We start from the raw sequence: 17,501 nt of genomic DNA on the forward strand, positions 1-17,501 counted from the left end.
AATGTCTACCGGAAATCAATTAGCGACGCTTAAAGCGTCGTTAGCTACCGACGCTTTAAAGCGTCGTTACATTACAGCTAGCGACGCTTTAAAGCGTCGCTAAGTTTGCAATTGCCGACGCTACAAAGCGTCGGGAAAACCTCGACGCTTTTCAATGCGTCGGAAAAAAATTTCTCCACTGTAGCATAGGCGACGCTTTGCCGACGCTTACGAAAGCGTCGGGATGGTTTTTAGCGACGCTTAAAAGCGTCGTTAAAGGCCAAAAAAAGCGTCGCTAATGACCATTATTCTTGTAGTATAATGAGGCGAGCCTATATAACAATCAAATGTGTGCATGTCCCAACCGGGTTCTCATGAAAGTTCAAACCGGCACATTGCAGGAGTTTGGCTACAGCCATCTTGAGATCACTTGATTAATGAGCAAGAGCAACAAGGGTGGGACACGAGCGATGCTTGTGAGAAATGCCTGGGTAGAGTTGGCCCAAGGGAAGGGGAAAAGAAGAGTTGTTCTTGGCTCTCTGGATAAAAAACCGAAGGCATGATCGCTCCGAAAAGAGAAAAAAGCTGTAAAATAAAATCAGAGGTGGTAACTGTCAGTCTTTTAATGAATAACAATTGCAGCATACTTCTTTTAATCGAGTGAAAGTAGTGAAACTAAAATTAGTAATTGCCTTGATGAACCCTAACTTTATCCAATCAGTCTTTCAATTGGTGAAAAGATGATACTGCAAATGGTGACCTAAACAATTTTCCTGAAGCAATGCAAGCATGAGATAAATCGCATGCTGCAAGGTTCCACGCAGATGCATAATTCTATTTGTATGATACGGAGACAGATGACAATTTGAGAACTTATTTGGAGTTTGAATTAAATGGTAGAAATATTATTTGGACCAAAATGTTTCTCGTAAAATGTAACAACTCAGGATCTTATCCAAAATGGCTATCCGAAAGGTATTATTTGAGTTCCTTGATTCTATATAAGTACCCAAGATCTACCTAGTGAATAACCGATGTGGGACTAAACACACGCCCACACAGGTCCTCACATACTCTTCCGTTCAAACCTTAACGTCCCCGTCAGCTTAAGGATTCAAATTCATTCAAAATCTAATTACAAACACCACGATCGGCTCGTGGTCAACCCCAATGGATCCGTGCTATAGTGTCCTCCTAGTCCACATAGGTTATGGGCTGGGTCTGCTCTGATACCATTTGTAACAACTCAGGATCTCACCCAAAATGGCTAGCTGGAAGGTATTATTTGGGTTCCTTGATCTCGTATAAGTACCCAAGATCTGTCCAGCGAATCACCGATGTGGGACTAAACACACGCCCGCACAGATCCTCACATAAAATATGATGTTTTCGCTTTTTGGCAGAATAAAATGCGATATCTTTGATTCTATAAAACGGCTTATTGACAATGGAATGGATAGAAGATTAACCAATGACCTAGAATTATTATCTTTCTTAGTCAATAGTTGGAACATACTTTGCTCTTCAAACAAAATTTAGAAGTGATTCCTTTTGATGCAGAACTAAAACACTACCCCTTGTAGGCAAAAGTTGCACCGACCAAAGTCGCTATGATCATTTTGATCACTGTGCATTCGTGAACCGAAGGTGCTACTGCAGAGTGTTTCATTTCTTCTCTCTTCCTGAAAATAGTGCTGAAAATGAACTCAGTTGAGCCAGTCAAAGTTTGGCTAGAGCTTTATGAGATCAGCTATGCGTGTAGGTTTTGTTCATGAGTTGCCTGGGTAATTTCTTCTCAGACCCAGTAGGATATTGACCGCCATGAGAGCAGAACATGACCTTATCATTTGGTGAAGAGTACTAGGATTCCTGAACTTGCCAAAATGTAAGATGTAAGAATAAAGTTTAGTATGAAAAGATTCAAAATGCATATATAACTGAATTTGTTGAAACCAAAACCGTTGCATGCAACGAATATAAACTAATCCTTAGGATGGACCTCGTTGAGGTGGCCAAGCTCATCCAATCTTGTATCTTGGACTAGTATCTTAATGAAAAGCACCATAAATGGACTTTAAAAATCAAAATTATCATTTTGCATGCTAATTAATGTGCTCTTCATCCATAAAAAACTGAATTTTTGAACATACACACTATGAATTTAATAAGGAAAGGAATGCTTATAGTTGGGCCCATAGTTTAGAAGTTAGGAACCCATAGTTACAAACACAGCTGCAACAGCTCTACACTTTCAAAACAATAAATGAATAAAAAAATTCAGAAGTTTCAATAGATGATGATTTTAACTTTCTTTGTACACTGTAAATTAAATATCAAACTACTTTTCAATCTTCAGAGCACACTTCAAGCTTCTGATGCAGAGGTCCCACTGATCTCGTTTTCGCATCTGAATAGAAGGAAGAAATCTTTCCTTGGTGTTCCATGCTCTGAAATTTTACTCCTCCATGATGGTGTTAAGACAAACTTTTCTTTCAAGGGGCAGGAGAACAAGACTTCCTGAAAACATATGAAGAACCAGTCATGCACATGAAAGAACGGTTTAGATGTGCCAATGTCAAGAAAGGAAAGTATATCTGAGAACAAGGACATCTTCTCTATCTAACATGTAGAGTAGAAGCCCTACAAAAACAATACAATAGCAGCAATAAGCAGAGTAGATATACAATACCTGGAGGTAACTACTCAGATGCGTGTGTAACCTTCTCCTCTCCAAAGTCCACCATTAGGAAGCGTTCTTCTGAAGAAAGATTTTCTATTAAGAGACCAGCTCTTTTTCAGTGCATACTTTCTTCTCCAAGCAGATATACGTGTGTAGAGAGATGGAAAGATGAAACAAAATAACAAAAGAAACAGTATCACTGCACAGACTATCATAACATTAATGAATCCATCTTTCAATTCAGGGTCCCTCTGATTTGTCCATGGAACACCTCCGACATTCATCCCAAATACTGCAGAAGAAAAATGAAAATATCAGCTACTATCGAAAGAAACCGGTAATTTAAACTTAGACTCTGATTTGTAGGGCAAGAAAACTTACTTCCAGTAACAATAGATAATGGAAGGAAAATCATCGAGAGGAAAGAAAGGTAGTAGAGCTTCCGGTTTATCTGTTCTGATTGCCAGCTATCAAGACCAGCCTGAACTGCTGTCACCCGATTCGTTATAAATCCCAAATTCTCTTTTAGCCTCCTAAGACGACCAATTAGTTCTTCAAGAGCAACAATGTCTTCACTTGCAAACCAACTTTTGGTTGCACACTTCTCTTTTACACGTGGAAAGACCTGCTCGCCATGAGAAACTACCTGCAGGGCGTTCATAAACACAACCAGAAGAGCTCAAAATTGAGACAGCATTGAATGACCAGCCAACTTGGACGACTAGGATTTAGAGTTAGCAAATAATATTTCCTATTCAAATTATGCTCGTGAGAAAGAAAAGAATAACCTGTAGAAGGTGCTGCAAATTCAGATGCATTTTGGGGAATCTTCTGTCATCCAACATTTGTTTCTTTAATGAGGAGCCACCTGCAGTGAAATAATCTCATTATTTATTTATTTATTTTCCATAAACAATGGAAGCATTTAAGAATATGACTACTCTAGTAAATTATTTTACACATCCTACTATGAGCTTGTGCTGTAGCTTTTAAAGCTACAGAAATTTATAAATGGCCAGTTCGACAAAATATAAGGCTGATTGACTACAAATGTCAATTGTTATTTCTCTCTGAGATTAATGGAAGTTTCCAAACACTCGTGTAATATCATAAAAAACTTTTCAACGAGTATGCAGTACATAACTGCTGATATACATACTCATGTGGGTTATACAAACTGATGATTTGTTTATGAGACACAGAAGATATATGGTCTTGTTTCAATGGTATGAAATTGTATAAAGTTGTCCCAGCTTGATGGATGACCAAATTATTGGTCTGTAAACAAATTTGTTGAAAACAAACAAACATAAAACCCTTTTGGTGGAGGAAAATAAATTTCAGATAGAAGCATCTTTTCCAAGGAATGTTCTGCTTTCAGAAAGTCAATTATGTATTAAAAAAATGTAATCATAAAGTAATATGCTAAGCTCAAAAAATATACCTGCAGATTCCATCACTGAAAGCAATCCCTTTCAGTTACCAACTCAAACAGACATTTAAAGATGGGAAACAGGATATAGTATCACCAAATTGCCTTCACTTTCAATGGATGAAGATTGTGAAGAGTTGCAATAGCTTGATGGATGAGCTCAACTATTGGAACTAATGTTTTAAAAGTTCAGTTTCTATCCTCTAAGTAGAGTTTCGATTCAGCTGTTTCAATGATTTCGGCAAATTTTGCTCTAAAAAAAGAAAAATAGCAAAATTTTATTCTAGATTACTGATTATATTTTGAGTTCTTTAGGGTTATTATTTGTGACTTTAGGTAGTTTCAGGTTGAAAACTAAAGTTACTAACTGTTTCAAAGCTTAACATGTTAGACATATTTGTACTTTCTCTAACATTTATAATATCTTATACTTTTCACTAATTCTTGTAATTTCCTTCATTTTCCTCTTTTTTATATACTTTTTCATATTTTCTCTATTATGATTAACTTTTCCCAAAGCATATTTCATTTAATAACACAAACTAAGTAAGAATAAAACCATTTAAGTGCATTTGATTCCATAAAGCTAGAGAAGACACCATCAAAATAAGAACATATTCTCTTTCACTACTTTAGTGGTTATATCATTTTATTCTAAAGAAGAGAAAAATTTCATTTGAATAAGAAAAAGAAACAAAGTAACACATGACACTTTATTAAGTAGTAAAGATACACATTAAATTAACAACTTGTGCACAATAATTACAAAACTTAGCCAAAAATAACATAAAATATACTATTAGATCCATAGATAAATGTGACATTCAATAATACTAACAAATTCCAGAAAATGTTAGAATTTATTGAACATATAAACTTGTCAAACGAAAAAAAAAAAAAAGTTTCAGTCAATTTTGGTTGAAACTGACTGAAACTGAAAATTTTGGTCCGTTTCAAATTGGTGTTGGGTAAAAAGGATTGTTTCAGCCGAAACTTCAAACCTTGTTTGGAACCTAAAAAGAATTATCGAAAAATTGAAGCCAGAATTTCCTAATTGGTGCAAGAAAGTAGGTCAGGGTGAATGTATTTTGTTCCATGAAAATGTTTAGTTCGTTCACTTTAAAGTCTATGATAAACAAAATCTAGTATCATATAACTCCACTATAGAGATAACTGCTTCGACAAAGCTACCATATGCCTCCACTATAAAAATCACTGTCCCCAAATTCTCTTCCTTCCCCTTGACTTTTTTTTGAATCCATAAACAAATTTTATTAATCTAGAACAATCCGAACTAAGCATCTTGTTGAAACAAACCCTAATTATTTTGGTATAAACTTGACAATTTATTTTATACATATTCTAGTGAAGCCAACAGTAAGTGTACTTATAGCACTAGTTCAGATTTATGAATCGCTTGCGTATAACTTTGTGGTTCACGATGATATCATTGGCATCCTGCTCACATGTGTTTTCCCATTCAACAGGCTTGTAGAAACTAACTTGTAATGTAATAAGCTCGTCCTTCTATCCCTACACTGGATCTTGTCTTAAGAGGCAACACGAAATATCTAATTTAAATGCTCTCCATGCCAAACTCAAGCAATATAGGGCTTCCTTTCAATAAATACACCACGTAATATACTGCAAAACATCCATACTTCAAGAAAATAACCTGCAACCCAATAATATATCCATAGTGTAAACTTCATACTCCTAAGTAATACCTTAAATATACATCTTGAAATAGTCCATCCACATGAACCAACCAGCAATGAAAGAAAATAAAAAGGTGTTTCCTATTATCAAAACATCCAGAGGAAGATGTGTCTCTGAGGAAATCTGAGTAGATATTTTCTCTCTTTTTTCTAGATGGAATAAATCTTTTCTTCAACAAATATTTAAACTTACACTAGACCCAACATGTGGTGATATGCATACTTATCACTTTTTTATTCTCAGATCTGAAATAAGTCTTCCATCATGAGGGGGCATCCTTTCTGATGGACTTGGTCCACTCTTAGAACTCTCTAAATTCTCATCTCCTTAAAATACACGTCTATTTTCGCCAACACCACCAATGCAATTTTAATACGTCTTCCTTCTTTTCCAATACACACAACTTAGTTGATCTACCCTCTCAAATCCTCATTAATTTCATCCTCAACCTAAGAATACCTTTTCTCCAGGTCCAACTTCCCCCAATCCTCCCCAAATTATTAACAAATTTTTATTTCTTATCCAACCAAGTTTTCCTAATCGTGTAACTTATGTCACAAGAATCATCAGTTTCTCAGAATACATCAAGAACAGTTGCATCCAGTTAAATAGCAATTTGTAAACTTAGAATCTGATTAAGCAGTAATTAGTAAGCACTAATCCAACAAAAAAAGAGAGAGAAATATTACATGAGCAAGATTTGTCAGGAACATGAATTACCTTTATCCAATTCGAGCTCCACAGAGTCCAATTCCATCTCCATCTTTGTCACTATATCCTGCATATGATCCACATGTGTATCAATAATATGGACGACCAAATTCGACACCGTCTTCGGCACCGGGTTGTCGGCCTCCTCCGAGTGATTCATCGTCAACAAGAACTCCAGCACATGCTCCGGAATCACAAAACTCCCATTCGCCGCCTTCTCCCCATCGCCCCCGACGCTCGGAATCTCCGAAAGCAGCGACTGCCCCGTCGGCGAGAACCCGAGCCTCGGCACCCTCCCGAGCGACACCGTGACGACCGAGTTCTCCGTCACCCTCGCCGCAAGCCGGAGAGTGAAATTGCTCGCCGCCGGGCCCGGGGAGTTCACCCGGAAAACCAACGCGCCGTCGACGTGGCCGACGAAGGGGCCATTGCTAACTAAAGCGAGGATGTCGTGGAGCTTTAACGGCGGGCAGAGGACGTCGATGAGGTATTGAGCGAAGCCGGCTAGATTCTGGTTCCCCTTGGGTAGCTCGACGTGGTACCAGTAGAACTCTTCGCCGTTGCCGCTGCCGTTGGCTTGTGTGAGGTCCCATTGTTTGGTGGTGTAGTTGCCGAGGCCGTCGAAGCGGTAGGCGCGCTGCTTGACGGCGCCGGGGAAGTGGGCGCGACGGAGACGCGCCTCCTTGGTGGTGGGAGTCGCATTGGAAGGCATGTACTCGCCGCCGGCAAGATCCATCGAAGAAGGAAGGGGAAGACCGTGGGTTGGAAGCGGATCGGAGGAAGTGCCAGGGGGATTTGTTTGTTTATTAAATTGGAGTTGGTTACAACACGCGGTGAAACACGGTTACAGATTGGAGACAGTCATTGTATGGCTGGGGAGGGACTGGTTTTATCAGATATTAAAAAACAGGTTCTGGTGGATATTCTTAGAGACAAATCCTCTAACTCATCAACAAAAGTGGTCTTCCAGAGAAAATCTAGGTTCTAGAAAATCGTCAAGTATGCGTATTTTAGGGGTGCAAATGGTTTGGATTATACCGGATCATGAGTAATTCCGGTTTCTTATTTGAATCCTAAATTTGCACCCAGATCCAATCCAATAGAAAATTGGATCAGATTGGGTCAAATCCATGGTTACAATTTTGACCCAACGGATCAATCAGGTCGGATTGGATCGGGTCCATATATAACTCGGTTCCAACTCCAAAAAATCGAATCTAGGACAAATCTATTTGTTTAGGTCTAGTTCATGAAAGGACTATCCGAGTGTAACAAATTTATCAAATCAATTGATTTTAGTATCATCCTAGTATCACTCAATCCCTTAAAAGCTTGTTCAACTAAAATTAAAATGGCACTGTCCAGGAAAAAAATAATACACTTGAGAAAAATAATCCATTAGTTAGATTTCTTTTGTAAAGTGGATTCTTGGTAAATTAGCTAAATAGGAACTAGAAAATGCATGTAATCACATAAAGCAATGGTCTTGAGGAAACAAATCTAACCAATATGAGCTAATTTAACGAAGAAAAAACTTTTTTGAAAGTCAACCAAGACGTAACCTAGCAATGCATTAATCAAGTATCTAAAGAACTATGGGTTGAGAGAAAAAAGGCTATAGTGAAATAAAAAGAGTGGGCATAGAGAGAGGGGGAGGGAGAGGAGAGCAAGGAGAAGGATGTGTGGGCGGAGGAGGACCAAGAACCATGGTACACGATGCCTCCATCCAGAAGAAAAAGACAGTGCAAGATGGCAGAGAGAGAACAAAACAGAGGAGGGAGAAAAGGGGTAGGTGCAGAAGACTAGAGGCAAGGGGAGGTGAGAGACAAATAAAGCAAGGGGGAAAGGGAGCGTCACCTGGGGCTCCGGCTTCGATGAAGAAAATAGCTGGCAGGTTCGGCAAGGAAGGGAGGAAAGAAGGATCAACGATGGGGGTGACCGAAAAGACTTAACTCTTAACTCTTAAGAGTTAGTGACTCATAGAGCTTTGGGTCGGGCCTTAAGCACCCAATTGACTTGTTTGGCTTGCACCCCTGCGGCTGATCGGTTCTTTCAATTTTGAAATTAAACCACGCAATAGCACGTATCCTGTAGGATAGTGATTACGGGTGTCGGTCCACAGGAATTGGAGACAAGTTATTTTTCCTAATTAAATAATTACTTCAAAGGGGATAAGCTAGAGTAAATGATAAAAACTAAGAATTAATATGGGTGTAGTAGTATGAATTGTCTATGGAGAGAGGTGTTTAGGGCTAGATTCCGCCGATAGATTTATATCCGTGACGCTTTCAATGTTTGAGTTGTATGTAAGACTTTGATTGCTTCCGACTACAAGCCAAAGCAATCACAAAAGAAAATCATAACTAATTCCCAGCATGAATCATCTAAGTCTAGCACAAACCATCTACTCTAACGATAAGCATGACCTGTCTAACCTAGCATGATGCATCTGATCATTAAGTCATTAAACATGAAATCGATGTCACATGAATATCTCCTCCAAACCACAGGTGTTGGATTCGATGAAATAGATATCTATGTAAAATATTTTATGCAAGATAGATGATTCACATAAATTGGATAAATCGTAAGATCAATTGATAAATTCTTCATCATGCAACCATCTTACAATACAAACTCAAATCAATAAAAATGAAACGAATACTCCTCTATAGCTTCATCAAACCCCTAAACCGAGGCTCAGCTGCTCATGGTGCTTGTCATCTCCATTGGTTGGCTGAAGAACTCCTTTGCCATCCGCCTCAAACGCTCTCTATTTTTTATTCTTTTTTTTTTGGTTTTCTTTTTCTCTTCAAAACAGAGCAAGCTCTGTTTTTTTCTTGGAACCGTGCCCCCCCGTTTTCTTTCGAACCGAGCTCTTTATATAGGACTTCTCCACCCCTTGCAGCCGACTGAGGATCGAAACGGCCGTGGAATCGCTGGGCGCTGATCACGGAAGAGGATCCCTCCTGGATGGCGAGAAACGGACGAGGCGGAGGCGGGGGATTGGCTATGATGCGCTTCCTGGCGGATGGCTGGCTATTCGGGATGCGAAGGGAAATCACGGGCAACTGCGTTGGGTGCTGGGTTCCCTGGAAATAGAAGGAACTGTGATCGTATCCCGGAATGGTTGCGGCTGCAAATGGATTGGAAGAAGCTGGGAGGATGCAGAGACTATCTCGGATGCTCGGATGCTTGCAGGAAATTGAGCTTTGAATCGCGGAAGCGGGTGATTGGCTCCGGATGCGTCACGGGCGGAGGAGGAGGCGGGAGATCCGGTCGCTGGCTGCATCGTCTTGATCACAGACGGCTTGGATCACGCTTGCCATCCGGGTGTGGGAGTTTCCGGAAGAGGGTGCTGCAATGAGGCGCGATGGAAGGAGCTGGATTACCGGCTGCTGAAACAGGGGAAGAAATGCTGCTGTGAACCGTTGGGAGGAGTGGAAGAAGCCGGGAGGGAGCTGATCTGGATGCGCTGGAGATCGTGATCAACGGGCAGAAGAAGATGCGGAGGTGGGGGTCTTGAATCCGGAATGGTTGCACGGCTGGACGTGGTGCGGAAGGAAGGAGGCGCGGGCTGCGGCGGAGGAGGAGCGATCGTGGCTGGGCGGTGATCGCGGGATGATGGGGACGTTGAGAGGAGCTGGAGATCCGGAAGAGTGGAGAACGCGGATCCGTGGTTGCACCGCATGGAACTCGTGGCTGGAACGGGAGGGAGGAGCGAATCTCGGCCGTGATGCACTGCGGGGAAGAAGATGAACAGTGCTTATGTTTTGTTTATTTTTTTTTTTTTTTGTAACACTGTTCATATGAACAGTATTTTCATGGGACACTGTTCATATGAACAGTGAATCCGTGATGCACTATTCATATTTTATTTATTTTATTATATTCATTAATTTCTTTTTTTTTTGTTTTAAATTTATAAATTTTATATGAAGGCAGGTAAGGAATTGGTTGGGAATTACTTTGGGTTTGAGGTGGGTCATGATCGTTGATTTGGCTTGAACTTGTTCTCGAGCCCAATGTCATTTAATTCTTACTAAACCGCTTCAGATTGGACTCAACCAGATCAGACCGTGACTTAATAAAAGGGTTAATCAAATATTTTCCTATACAATTATAACTTTCAATCAAATCAGGACCAAAGTCCATTTAGTTATAACCTTAGTCGGGTCAACACAATCTCCTTATATATTTTTCTGTAGTTTTCATTAAAGATTGCAATCAAGAGAGAGACAAGTTCAGAATCTGATTTAAGAAAAGAATTATTTACCTCTTACCATAATTTAAATTTAATTCAATGTTTATTCAATTTCATGGTAAAATATGTATTTATCAGTTTAAAAACATTGATAAGTGCTATGGAAAGATAACTAAATTATAAATTATTAAGCACTTATCACACCCCCAAACCTATGTTTTGCTAGTCCTCGAGCAAAATGAAAATAAAGAAAAGCTCTAACTCACTTTCGCAGGCATCGCGATTGCATTTACCATATGCAACAAGGCTTTAAAACCCTAGGTTACCCTAGTGGACGAGTTATAGTCTCGTGAGGGTTTCCAGTGAAGATACCCACAAACTTCTAAAATTTTATTATTATTATTATTATTATTATTTATTTTTTTTATGGTTATTTTTATTTTATTTTTATTTTTTATTATATATATATTTAGATCGATTGATCTATGAAGTGAAAATCAAATTCCAAATGCATACTAGTAAAGAATTTCAAAAACTCTCTTTTTTTAATTAAAATCTAATTTAAGATACATAAATGATGAAAATTTCAAAGCACACACGGTTTTATTTACTAAATCAGCCCAAATCCTAGGTCAAGATGCAATTCAAGTTGAAGTCATTAAGTTTCCATTTAGGGAGTTGTAAGACTTATTTATACTGGAGTGCTCGGTGAAATCTGGACCGTACACAAGCTAAGGGTTCGGATCAACAAAATATTGCAAAGACTAGTAGTTTCCAAGGATTGGTCGAAAGGACCTGCTCACTGATTCAAAATCATCTTATCTGCAGGATTTCGAGAGTTGTGGATATTTACTTTAGTACCTCACGGGCTTTATCTGTAATATTCCAGTTTACTCGAATTTTTACAACGACGGCTTTCACACTATTGTTTTTTCGGTCAATACAACATTTTTTTTTCTTCGTTTTTTTCTTTTTTTTTAAAAGAAAGATATATAAATTGTGCACTTTTACTCTTGTGGTGATTTCTCCGTGTAACGAGCAATCAGTCGACAACTCTCACACTAGTTAGCATAAGGTGTCGGGCATCAAGACTCCCCTACGGACTTATGCTCGGAGTTCTCTTCACAAGCCCACTTGACCTTTGACAATAGGTAGCCCTTTTCGATGTTCCTGACTAAATCCATTTTTATTGTTTTTTTTTTTTTGGATTAGAGAAGTATGATTCATCAGGGTCCAAGGTTGCTACCATACTCTCAACATAATGTCGAGCCTAGACCTTAGAAGAGTCAGCCAGTGTGTAGTGAAATTCCAAAGTGTTAATTAGCTTACAACTCCCTAAGAGAGACTTAATAAAAAGAACTTAAATTTGTATTACTTCCCACTAGTCATTGGGCTTTTTAGATTTTATATACCTTGTGTGTTTATCATTCTCGCATAAATGTATATAAATTAGGTCTTTTTTTAACAAAAACTTTTTTTAATAACTTTTTTTATTATTTTATAAAAAATGAAAATAAACATATTTTTTTTAAAAAAATATTTTTATTATTTTTTTAAAAAAATGATTTTTTTTATTATTTATTATTATTATTTTTATTTTTTATTTTATTTTTATTTTTGAATGAAAATCAAGATGAATACCCCCAAACCTAAACCTAACATTGTCCTCAATGTTAAGAAATAATCTAAGAGAATTGGGTTGCCTCCCAACAAGCGCTAAGTTTATTGTCTTCAGCCAGACATAGTGAGATAGTTTTTGCATCTCTTTCTATGAGGTCATCTATTTTGTCTATCATAAAATACTCAATTTCCCTTGCGGGTTGGTCGGCCGCATTGAATACATTTAATTTTACCTTCATATTCCCAAATGATATGTTCATTACCCCTGTTCTACAATTGATGCACGCATTGGCTGTTGCTAAAAAGGGCCGCCCAAGGATAACGGGGATTTGTTTCCTAGGATTAGGTTCATGTTCCATATCAAGGACAATGAAATCTACTGAAAAATAGAATTTGTCTACCTTGACAAGAACATCTTCAATTATCCCATGTGGTGTTTTTACAGATCGATCAGCCAAATTGAAGGGATACCGAGGTTGGTTTTAACTCACCTAACCCAAATTTCTCATAAACTGAATAAGGTAAAAGGTTGACACTTGCCCCTAGATCTAAGAGTGCTCGATCAATGAAATTATTTCCTAAGACACAGGAGATCGTGGGAGCACCAGGATCTTTGAATTTTGGAGGGGTGTTGTGTTGGAGAATAGAACTCACTTGCTCAGTTAAGAAGACCTTCTTAGGCACATGTGTCCTAGATTTTCGCTTTTGTGTACAAAGGTCTTTGAGAAATTTGGCATAGGAGGAAACTTGTCTGATGGCATCAAGGAGTGGGAGGTTGATTTTAACTTGTTTGAAGACCTCTATCATCTCTTCTAATGAAGTTTCCTTTTTGCCAAATGGTGAGGGTGAAGTAAGAGCTTCAGGAAATGGGGCCTTTGGGATGTGAGTTTTGGCAGAAGATGGACTAGCTGAAGAAGAAGAAGAAGATTTTAGATTTTCATTTGACACATTTCTATCCTCTTCTTCACCTTCCTTATTGTTATCCTCCCCAATCTTATTGTCTATTATACGTCCACTCCTTAGAGTAGTCAAAGCATTGGCTTGTTCATGATGAATTGTATTTAATTGATTTTCTTGAGCCATGTATTGTCCCTTAGGATTACTTAGTGGTTGGCTTGGAAGCTTTCCTTCCTCTCGCTTGTTCAGTGCATTAGCTAGTTGCCCCATCTGGGATTCTAGCTTGGCGATTGATTGCGTGTGAGAGTGCACCAATTGTGTAATGGTTTCCAAACCTTGAAGGGCGTTCAACACTTTCTCCTCAAAGGCTGTGTTTCTTTGGGGTGGAGGAGGAGTGTGTTGAAATTGAGTCGAGGGATGGTAGGGATGAATATTTTGTGGGGTTTGAAAATTCTGAGGGTTTGGAAAGTTTTGGGAATAAGGTTGGGCAGTATTCGAAGCTTGCTGCTTCCAAGAAAAGTTTGGATGATTTCGCCATCCCGGGTTATATGTATTAGAAAATGGGTCATTACCCGGTCTAGGCAGTGTTTGAGCAGCATTGATGTGTTCTTGCACGAGTTCGGGGAATTGGGGCGCTGAAGGGCACTCATGAATAGGGTGGGATGGGCTAGAACAAATAGTACACACTTGTGCTTGGGAAGAGTTCATGTAATGCCCACTTATCATCAGTTGGTCAATCTTATGGGACAATGCATCTACCTTGCTAGACAGGTCCATAGAATGACTTATTTCACAAATGGTCCCTTTTCTTTGAGAACTCGGGGGTGCTTGACGAGAACATGAAGCATGGTGGAGGGAGTTTTCATTTAGATTTTCAAATAATTTCCATGCTTCATGCTCATTTTGAAGCATGAATGTCCCCCCACATGCGGCATCAATCATCTGACGGTTTCGTTCTGTCAATCCGTCATAAAAACATTGCACTAGTTGCCACTTAGGTATTTGATGATGAGGGCATTTACGGATTAGGTCCCTAAATCTCTTCCAAGTTTCATGAAATTCTTCTCCCTCAGTTTGGGAGAAGCTTGTAATGGCCCGTCTAAACTGGTTCGTTCTTCCTATGGGAAAGTATTTTTTAAGGAATTCTTGTTGCATTTGATCCCAAGAACGAATTGAGTTAGCTTCTAAAGAATTCAGCCATTGTTTGGCTCTATCTTTAAGGGAGAAGGGGAATAATCTAAGTTTCAGAGCATCATCAGTGAAATTCTGAATCTTGACAGTGGTGCAAATTTCAAGAAATTCATCTAGGTGTTTATATGGATCTTCATTGGTGAGCCCATAAAAAGATGGAAGCATTTGGATCACACTAGACTTTATTTCATATTGTACAGCTGCTACTTCAGGTAATCGAATGCAAGATGGGGAAGTGTAAATAGTGGGAGTAAAGTACTCCCTCAGGAGTTTGGGTTGTTCTTCAGCCATCTTAAGAGGTGGGGATGATCCTAATGTTTTGATCTTAGCTCGAATGTTCCTAAGGGTTCGTTCTATTTCAGGGTCGAAAGGTAATAGATTTTGTACTCTAGAACGACTACCGTGCATACACTAGTACTCGATCAATCAAGCATGCAATAAAAGAGAAAAGCATATCAATCCTAGTCTTTGACCTAAAATCACTAGACAGCTCCTAACTGGTTTGAAGAGGGCACCTAAGCCTCCAATCCGGTCTAATGAACCGAGTTGACCAGGTAAGCTCCCAGGTAAGTGGAGGGGTCACGATGCGTTCGCAAAGGTCCCACTTAAAACCCACTTGCCTCGAACAGATGAACTGTCTCCCTTATAGGGACAAAGCTTGCCTAGACATCAACTAAGCCACAGAGCGAAATTGGTGCAACTTTCGGTGATCTTCGTCCTATTGAGCTCGAATGTCCCTAGGGGCCAACGTCTAATTGATTTTAATTAAAGATGACACTATGTGAGATTGAGTTCACCTAAGTTGGGCAAGAGTCCGGTGATGAAATCCGGCTCTTATCTTGTTGGGGTGATTGCCCTTACTATGTGCAAATTGATTTGTGTATGTGTATCAAGCATGCATTCACACTCTTGCTGAAATTGAAATCAAACAATCACCACAAAATTTCAAGCTAATAATTAATTTAAATAAGAAAGGTTTAGAGGTTACCAAAGAAAATTTCTCCAGCAATTTTAAATTTTTTTTTTAGCAAACCTCCAAAGCATTCCTTTCTGATAGCCCAGATCTCCTCTTCGATTCCTGATCAAATAAGACCAAAAGAAAAATTAAAAAAAAAAAATTAGTAGAAGAGAAAAAGGAGATAAGAAAAGTAACAATAATAGAGAATAATTTTTTTATATATATATTTTTTTTGAAAGTTTTTTTAATTAATTAATTTTTTTTTAGGATAGGAAAAATAACTATGCAAGCAATCCCCGGCAACGGCGCCAAAAATTTATCGGTTCTTTCAATTTTGAAATTAAACCACGCAATAGCACGTATCCTGTAGGATAGTGATTACGGGTGTTGGTCCACAGGGATTGGAGACAAGTTATTTTTTCTAATTAAATAATTACTTCAAAGGGGATAAGCTAGAGTAAATGATAAAAACTAAGAATTAATATGGGTGTAGTAGTATGAATTGTCTATGGAGAGAGGTGTTTAGGGCTAGATTCCACCGATAGATTTATATCCGTGACGCTTTCAATGATTGAGTTGTATGTAAGACTTGATTGCTTCCGACTACAAGCCAAAGCAATCACAAAAGAAAATCATAACTAATTTCCAGCATGAATCATCTAAGTCTAGCACAAACCATCTACTCTAACGATAAGCATGACCTGTCTAACCTAGCATGATGCATCTGATCATTAAGTCATTAAACATGAAATCGATGTCACATGAATATCTCCTCCAAACTACAGGTGTTGGATTCGATGAAATAGATCAATCTATGTAAAATATTTTATGCAAGATAGATGATTCACATAAATTGGATAAATCGTAAGATCAATTAATAAATTCTTCATCATGCAACCATCTTACAATACAAACTCAAATCAATAAAAATGAAACAAATACTCCTCTATAGCTTCATCAAACCCCTAAACCGAGGCTCAGCTGCTCATGGTGCTTGTCATCTCCATTGGTTGGCTGAAGAACTCCTTTGCCATCCGCCTCAAACCCTCTCTATTTTTTATTCTTTTTTTTTGGTTTTCTTTTTCTCTTCAAAACAGAGCAAGCTCTGTTTTTTTCTTGGAACCGTGCCCCCCCGTTTTCTTTCGAACCGAGCTCTTTATATAGGACTTCCCCACCCCTTGCAGCCGACTGAGGATCGAAACGACCGTGGAATCGCTGGGCGCTGATCACGGAAGAGGATCCCTCCTGGATGGCGAGAAACGGATGAGGCGGAGGCGGGGGATTGGCTATGATGCGCTTCCTGGCGGATGGCTGGCTATTCGGGATGCGAAGGGAAATCACGGGCAACTGCGTTGGGTGCTGGGTTCCCTGGAAATAGAAGGAACTGTGATCGTATCCCGGAATGGTTGCGGCTGCAAATGGATTGGAAGAAGCTGGGAGGATGCAGAGACTATCTCGGATGCTCGGATGCTTGCAGGAAATTGAGCTTTGAATCGCGGAAGCGGGTGATTGGCTCCGGATGCGTCACGGGCGGAGGAGGAGGCGGGAGATCCGGTCGCTGGCTGCATCGTCTTGATCACAGACGGCTTGGATCACGCTTGCCATCCGGGTGTGGGAGTTTCCGGAAGAGGGTGCTGCAATGAGGCGCGATGGAAGGAGCTGGATTACCGGCTGCTGAAACAGGGGAAGAAATGCTGCTGTGAACCGTTGGGAGGAGTGGAAGAAGCTGGGAGGGAGCTGATCTGGATGCGCTGGAGATCGTGATCAACGGGCAGAAGAAGATGCGGAGGTGGGGGTCTTGAATCCGGAATGGTTGCACGGCTGGACGTGGTGCGGAAGGAAGGAGGCGCGGGCTGCGGCGGAGGAGGAGCGATCGTGGCTGGGCGGTGATCGCGGGATGATGGGGACGTTGAGAGGAGCTGGAGATCCGGAAGAGTGGAGAACGCAGATCCGTGGTTGCACCGCATGGAACTCGTGGCTGGAACGAGAGGGAGGAGCGAATCTCGGCCGTGATGCACTGCGGGGAAGAAGATGAACAGTGCTTATGTTTTGTTTATTTTATTTTTTTTTGTAACACTGTTCATATGAACAGTATTTTCATGGGACACTG

General features: G+C 39.6%; 1 protein-coding gene, 1 long non-coding RNA gene and 1 other non-coding gene across 4 annotated transcripts in view; 2 read left to right on the forward strand and 1 right to left on the reverse strand.

Moving 5' to 3' along the window:
• Positions 1-2,116: 2,116 nt before the first annotated feature.
• Positions 2,117-7,378, reverse strand: LOC113461105. Its single transcript, XM_039119303.1, has 5 exons — positions 6,531-7,378; positions 3,448-3,527; positions 3,041-3,305; positions 2,669-2,951; positions 2,117-2,496 (listed from the first exon to the last, which is right to left on the reverse strand). Exons 1-4 carry the CDS (start codon positions 7,255-7,257, stop codon positions 2,683-2,685), a joined length of 1,341 nt encoding a protein of 446 aa, XP_038975231.1. The 5' UTR covers positions 7,258-7,378; the 3' UTR covers positions 2,117-2,496; positions 2,669-2,682.
• Positions 7,379-10,485: 3,107 nt separating this feature from the next.
• The window catches only part of LOC120106311, a 10,086-nt gene continuing 3,070 nt past the window's right edge, over positions 10,486-17,501 (forward strand). The window contains exon 1 of one of the 2 annotated variants that reach the window (XR_005508494.1): positions 10,486-10,501. This is a non-coding gene — a long non-coding RNA (uncharacterized LOC120106311). The remainder of the gene's footprint in view (positions 10,502-17,501) is intronic. The other variant, XR_005508493.1, reaches the window with a different exon arrangement.
• On the forward strand, positions 14,243-14,348 carry LOC120106318. Its single transcript, XR_005508499.1, has one exon. It is a non-coding gene; the product is annotated as a small nucleolar RNA R71 (small nucleolar RNA).

Source organism: Phoenix dactylifera, unplaced genomic scaffold (genome assembly GCF_009389715.1).
Source record: "Phoenix dactylifera cultivar Barhee BC4 unplaced genomic scaffold, palm_55x_up_171113_PBpolish2nd_filt_p 000524F, whole genome shotgun sequence".
NCBI classification, from domain to species: domain Eukaryota; kingdom Viridiplantae; phylum Streptophyta; class Magnoliopsida; order Arecales; family Arecaceae; genus Phoenix; species Phoenix dactylifera.